Source organism: Hippopotamus amphibius, chromosome 2 (assembly GCF_030028045.1).
Source record: "Hippopotamus amphibius kiboko isolate mHipAmp2 chromosome 2, mHipAmp2.hap2, whole genome shotgun sequence".
NCBI lineage: Eukaryota > Metazoa > Chordata > Mammalia > Artiodactyla > Hippopotamidae > Hippopotamus > Hippopotamus amphibius.
In genome coordinates, this window is record NC_080187.1 from 82682236 (window position 1) to 82689664 (window position 7429).

The window sequence follows — 7429 nt, forward strand, 5'->3', positions numbered from 1 at the left end:
TTTTGTAAAACCCCTAAGTCTTCTGCCTGCATTCATTCTGCTCTCTGTCCTTTATTTATTGCTTACTGTAGAGACAGTATTTTTTTCCTCAAATCTAATCAAGTTACTTTGCCCCGCCTAAAACCCTTCCAAGATCCTCTACTACTCTTAGGATAAAGAGAAGTCTTTTTTTTTTTTTTATTTTTTAACAAGGTCTCACAATCCCTGTGGTATCTGGCTCTCACTTGCCTTCTAGCCCCATCTCAGATCATCTCAGACCACTCTCTGCCTTGAAAGTCACAATGGCCTCCAGTCCACTCCTTTACCTTACTAGGCATCCTCCCACACAGGGCCTTTGCACATGCAGTCCCATCTGACCGTCCTTCTGATTTCAGCTCCAGTGTCATTACCTCAGGGTGATCTTCTTTGATTTCTTCAACTACATTATGTCCTTCTATCATAAGTCCCCGCACTACCACTTACCTGTCCTCTACAGCACTTGTTGCCATTGCATCTTTACTTCTGTGCATTTCCTTGACGGATGTTCTCCCCTGCTTAACCGGATGACCCATGAGAGTGAGCATGACACGCGGCAGCAGCTCCTGCTACAGCTGCACACAGTGTGGATTTAGTACATTCAGGTTGAAAGATAATGCAAGCTTTTCTGAAAACTGAAGAGTATTACTTTAAATATCATAATTATGAGAACTTATTTTTGTATGCAAGGCTTTCAAAATGTACTATGCGTCTCCCTGTCTATTTAAGGAGGACAAATAAAGTCATAATTTGATTTTTTTACTGCCTTCTTTTTATCAAAATTAGTTACTGAACGCTAATACAAATGGGTCTCAGAAATACTGCGCTAGAACCGCTTCTCTCAACAGTAACATCCCCTGATTACTTGATTTTTTTCCCTTCATTTTCCTTCTAGACCGCCTTCTAATATGTGGTATGTATTTGCATGCAGATGGAAAATCAGACATTTAGATTGTTAGAAGTCTGTACAAAAAATACATTGGCCCTTAATAATGGTCACAAAGGCCCCCTACAAGGGGAACCATGGACTTTTATGCATGGCCAGTGTATGCCCGCTTAAAGATATTACTTCATCTCTGGTTTTCAATTACATTCTAGATAGTTGAGATTGGCAAAAAAAGCAATAAATTAAGGCTGAGAAAGTTATGTGATGTCTTGCTACTTACAGTTATAAAGCTATACAAAAAATTTAAGATCAAGTGACTTTGACATCATTCTAGATAGAAAAACAATAAGCATCTTTCTTAAACATTATAATCTACATGTAGTTATTGTTTTGTAATAGTGTAACTGGGAATCAAACCTAATTCTTATGAAAAAGAAAACTCTCTTACAAACAAAGGACCCGCCCCCCCAAATCTCATAATCTGAAAAAAGAAAGAGACAAATACTTTTCCAAATGAAACAAGCTGTAATAATCAAGTTCAAAAGGATTTGGCTTATGGTTTTCTTTAGCATTTAGCAAGTCACTGAAACTTTACAAAACCTTAGAAATCCTCTCATTTTGTATACCTTTTTTTCTTCTACTATATATAAAATAGTGAGGAGCTTCAAGAAAAACAGTTTGAAACAGAGCTAATGATTTCAATGACATAGGAAAAGTGAAAGGGAGAACTGAAAGTGGGAAATTCTGCACAAATAGAAAGGCAGAGGGCCATCCTGTATAAATAGTCCACACTCATGGAGAAAGGACATTCACACTGCAATCTCTTGAAGACCTTGCTTCAGCATCTAGTAGGAGAGCAGCTACCCTGTTCCTCTTTTCATCATGACCAACAGGTACATCCTCCAAATCGCTCTCCTGCTGTGTGTCTCCACCACAGCTCTTTCCACGAGCTACAGCTTGCTTGGAGACCAACAAAAGCGCAGCAATTTGGCCTGTCAGAACCTCCTGCTGCAGCTACCTGGAGCTCCTCAAGATTGCCTCGAGGACAGGATGAACTTCGAGGTCCCTGAGGAGATTAAGGAACCACAGAAGTTCCGGAAGGAAGACGCCATATTGGTCATCTATGAGATGCTCCAGCAGATCTTAGGGATTTTCAGAAGAAATGTCTCGCGCACTGGCTGGACTGAGCCCATTATTAAGAACCTCCTTGCGGAACTCTGTGGGCAGAGAGATCGTCTGGAGCCAATCCTGGAGGAAATCATGGAGAAGGAAAACTTCACCAGGGGATACATGACTGTTCTTTACCTGAAGAAGTACTACTTGCAGATCGTGCAGTACTTGAAGTCCAAGGAGTACAGCAGCTGTGCCTGGACTCAAGTGCGAGTGGAGATCCTCAAGAACTTTTCCTTCCTTAACAGCCTTACAGGCCACCTCCAGAACTGACGATCTGCAACCTGTGGCTCTGGGGACGGACAGTGCTGCCAGCGAGGTCAGGCTCTTCAACCCACGGAAGCTCTTTCAAGTAACTCACAGGCAACGCACTGGATTTGAAAGGACAGTTAAAGACTTTAAGTGTTTTAAAAATTAACTTATACATTATTTATTTATTTATTTATTTAAAGTTTTTCCATGGGAAATAAATTATTTTTGAAACAGAAGTCAACATGGCAGTTTTCATTTTAACTTGATTTATGTAACCATCCATATTAGAAATTGCAGAGCACCTAGGAGATGTTCTTTGTAAAATCAGCCTGCAGAGTCGGAGAGTTTCTGACCCCTGCCTTCAAGGAATTTAAAATACAAGGAAGCCCTGTGTAACGTACAAGGTATACGCGTACTCTCCATGCATCAGCACAGTCCACTTGCTCTGGTCTTGTTCACTTCCTTAAATGCACCAGGCCCTTTGCTGCTGCAGGGCTGCTCTCTGTGCCGTGTTTTGTTTTGGTTTGGTTTTTCACTCTGGGAAATTTGCTCTTCACATGTTACTTAACAGACTCCTACTCATTCCTCAAGTCTCCTACTGCTGACTATTTTGCCGGGACAACTGAAGGCAGTCTAAATAAGCGATCCAAGAGTCTCACTGCCATAAGCATGTTTTATGTCTCCTGTGTAGCCCAGATCCCAAATGTAAATAGCTAATTACATTACAACTCCCTCCTTCACGGCAATGGCCTTGCTCCACTCAAGCTCCGTTAGGTAGGGTCTCTATCTCTCATACTCAAGACTATCCCCAAGGCCAAGGAAGAAAACAATGAATTGCACCACATCCTTCTATATTTAGATTGCAACATGAGGACTTTGGGAAAGGTTCAAAGAGTAAAAGAGGACTTCCCCAGTGGCCCAATTGGTTGCCTCACTGCAAGTAAGCCTGTGGGCCACAACTACTGAGCCTGTGCTCTAGAGCCTGGGAGCCACAATTACTGAAGCCCACAGGCCAAGAGCCCATGCTCTGCAACAAGAAAAGCCACCACAATCAGAAGCCCACGCACGGAAAGAAAGATGAGCCCCGACTCGCTGCATCTAGAGAAAGCCCGTGCACAGTAACAAAGATCCAATGCAGCCAAAAGTAAATATTAAATCAATTAATCAATTTATAAAAAATAATAAAATAAAAATATATTGGTATAAAAAAAGCAGAAGAAAAATGTCTGAAAATAAACAAAAGAAGAAAGTAACACTTTTATTAAAGACAAAGTGGTGTATTCTTATATTAAAAACAGAACATGTAAGTACAAAAAAATGAAGAAATGAATGTAAGTAAATGAGTAACATACACACATACAAATATACCTATTTTATCCCATGAGATTCAGCCACAGGACATCCGATTCATTGCCTCCAATTCTGAAAAGAGTTGCATATGGATATTCTCTTTTTTTAATTAATTAATTAATTAACTAATTAATTTATGGCTGCATTTGGTCTGCATCGCTGCCCCTGGACTTTCTCTAGTTGCGGCGAGTGAAGGCTGCTCTTCGGTGCGGTGCACAGGCTTCTCTGTGCTGTGGCTTCTCCTGTTGCGGAGCACAGGCTCTAGGCGCTCGGACTTCAGTAGTTGCAGCATGTGGGCTCATTAGCTGTGGCTCGCGGGTTCTATAGCACAGGCTCCGAAGCTGTGGCACACACGCTTTGTTGCTCCCCGGCATGTGGGATCTTCCAGGACCAAGGCTGGAACCCTTGTCCCCTGTATTGGCAGGTGGATTCTCAACCACTGTGCCACCAGGGAAGTCCTCGATATTCTTAATATTACTGCACATACCAAATATGACTCAAACTATTTTATAGCTGAAGCAGAAATAACAGGTTTGGAAATAAATGAATAATTAAGAGTCTGTGCTGGGACACTAGTCACTGAGAAACAAGTTCCTTCTTACTTCGTGAGTTTTCTTAGGAGCTTGTTAACCAAGAGAAAGCACCTGCTGATTTCCACTCTGACAACTTCCCAGGCACAGTCGCTGTATTTCTTCTCGTTCAGCTAGAGATGGATTCCCTCGAAGGACCTCTTCACGGCCAGTGCAGGGCCCACCATTCCCAGGGCAGGTTCTTCCTCTCCCATCGCCTGCCCCAAGCACACATGCAGGTGCTCCAGCTGCTGATGGAGTCCAGTGCGGAGTCTGTCCAGGAGGCTGGTGTCCCAGGCAGCAGAGGAGCGCTCTGTGTGGAAGAGGTTGAAGATCTGCTGGGGCATCTCGTGGAGGACAGAGGGGGCCTGACCATTTTGGCAGTGACTGCTGTCCAGCTGCTCCCCAGGGAACCTGAAAACCTTCTTGCCCTTCAGGCAGGAAAACAAGGAAGAGACTTCCATTACGTGCAGAAATGGGAAGGTCTCCTGCTTAGGCAGGCCATGGTTCTAGGCCAGGTCAAGGCTAAGGGTGCACACAGGGCTGGAGAACATCATCCTCCGCGTCATCAGTGAAGAGGCTGGCAGGCCCTGGTGAGCTTGGGGATGCAGAGGTCTGGCTGTGGGAGCCTTTATCCAGCTGCTCTGAGTCCCTGCCTGCAAATGAGATTCTTAAATAGGATCGTCACTTCACTACTTGTCCCAAGGCTGTTTTCACTTTTTTTTCCCAATTTGTCTTCCATTAATGGCCAACAGAGAATGTCACAAGTTCAATGTTTCTTTTGTTTATTAAACTGGAAATTAAACCCACTCTTGGAACATGACAGAGTATTAATCCAATAGGCTGCATTCATCTAAATGACATGACACCCAAGGGTGAAATAAATACCAGAGCCTCAGTGTATCTCTTTTTCAATTCTAATAACAATGCTTAGAGGTTTGACCCTGTCCTCTATTTTGACAATTCTTAAATTGCACCAAAATACAACTAGCCTCACTTCTGTACATTCCTCTCAAGGGGCTGATACAGTAGATTTAAATTTGTCCACATTTCTTTACAGGACCATCCCTCATATTTTCTGGCAGTTTACAGGAAATGGTCACACAAAAATGAACAACAAGGGTGCATTCATGCAGTTCTCTTCCTTCTGTCACCAAAAATGTGACTGCACATGTATATGACCTTGTGCTTGGCAATGTGGATTCCTGGAGAGTAAGGCAGGGATGCAGACTGCCCTCCAGGGAGCAGCGAGGACAGACATTAGAGGCAGGATCAGGGTGAAGGAAGCACCACGTGCTCAGTGCAGCTGAGGGCCAGTCCTCAGAGATGATGAAGAGCAGAGATGGGGAGCAGCAGGAAGCTCCACTCTGACAAACTCTGGGGCTCCTCAATGTAACTGACTTCACATTTTCATTTCCTCTTTTCAAAAACGGAGACAACTTTCGGAATGGTCACACAGGACACTGCACAATTCAAATCAAATAAAGTTTGCAAATTACAGGCCTAGCATTTGAACAGAGTAAATGATAACTGCCTTTCATAACAATATAACACCTTGTAACTGCTTTAGTCCACCCTCAGCCCAGCCAAGAGAAGCCTTGCCTACAGGTCCCTTAACGCTGTCAGGTGTCTGCATGTTGAGGCCCCAGGTGAAACTCTAGGACAGGGATTGCCTGCACGACTGGGAAGGAGCAGAGCCCCAGTTTCCACCCTTAGAGCAGTGCCTGGTACATTCCAGAGAGAACTCCTGCAGCACCTGAAGCTCTTTGGAGACAACCAGCCTCTAAGAAAGTGTTCTGACAAAAACAAACAGACAAAGAAACAAACATATCTGCTCTGTGACTAGGATAAAGGAGATAGATCGTCCCTCTCCTCATCCTGATCTTGTTTCAGGCTGCCTCTGGTGTTACTGTTTAAGACACAGAGTAAATTCTACTTTCAAAACAACAAACAACCTCAAAGCAAAAGAGATCAGATTTGTGGTTACCATAGGCAAAGGGTTGGGGGGAGAAGAAATCAGATGAAGAGGGTCAGAAGGCTTTTTCTTCCTCTAAAAAAAAGACATTGACATTGTAGACACCAGGAAAAGTGGTTAGAAATATACACATCTATGAGGGAGAGGATGCTGCGAAATGAAACAGTCCTAGAGTTTCAGCCATGGAACTGCACAGTCGTCTAATTTAAAAGCTGTTTCCTGGGTGGGTATTAGGGTAAAGGAAGCTAGTCCTTCCCTTCGACATGGGGTGTTGAGGAGGCACCAAAACTAAGTCGTCAAGATAAAGCAGGTTTTAATGTCCTATATTAAATTGAAAATTAATACCAATACATGCAGGAGGAACAAAATATCAAGTTTAAAAAAAGAAATGAAATCACCCCACACTGGCATGTTCCTGAGAGTTTTACAAAGTAAGCTTCCCGATGCAAAGGAAATTGGATCAAATTCCAATTCGTTTATAAAATTCTTACCAAAGACAATGAAAAGTCTGACCTGCTCTAAGCCCGCTATTGCTTGTACACACCAACTCTTCTTTCTAACAGTATAGTCAAGGTGCGGTCCTGGGAAAGACATTTCAGGAACATGAGTCAAAAATTAGTGAAGACTGTCATGGGGTCATTAGAAATTGTCAAGCAAGGGAACTCCCTCCATTAAAACAAGTGAAGAAGTAATCTTGAAAATACGAATGAGTTTCCTTCCATCAATGATAGCAAAGTAAAACTATGTTAAAAACTTGTATAAAGAATATATAGTTTTTAAAGTTTAATAAAACTGTGTTTGAATATTAAATAATATATTTTATGTATATTCTATATATAAAATATACTTGTATATATTCTACGCTTAGTAGTTAAAATAACATAAATATATTTAAACCCAAGAAAAACATCTCAACATTTAGTTTAAAATAAATATACTATGAATTAACTTAAATACACAATGAATTAAAAATATAAAAAATAAAACTGTGTTTTTTAATACTCCTACTTTTCAGCTCTTCAACACTTCCTCCCCCAACACTCCCCAATACTTACTTGAACGCTGTATCCTTGAAAGACACCCTAAAGGCCCAGAGCATCTACAGCGCCGCCCAGCTCCGCGGTCTGCAGTCCCCATGGTGGCTTGAGCTCCGCCTCAGCCGGAGCGCGTCCCCCACCAGCGTCCAGTCGCCCCATCGCCATTCGTCCCCGC

At 42.5% G+C, this 7429-nt stretch overlaps 1 protein-coding gene across 1 annotated transcript; it reads left to right on the forward strand.

Annotated features, from left to right (window-relative positions):
• Window positions 1-1519: 1519 nt before the first annotated feature.
• On the forward strand, window positions 1520-2367 carry LOC130846099 (interferon beta-2-like). The gene has a single exon (XM_057724113.1). It carries the CDS (start codon window positions 1784-1786, stop codon window positions 2342-2344), a length of 561 nt encoding a protein of 186 aa, XP_057580096.1. The 5' UTR covers window positions 1520-1783; the 3' UTR covers window positions 2345-2367.
• The last annotated feature ends 5062 nt before the right edge of the window (window positions 2368-7429 follow it).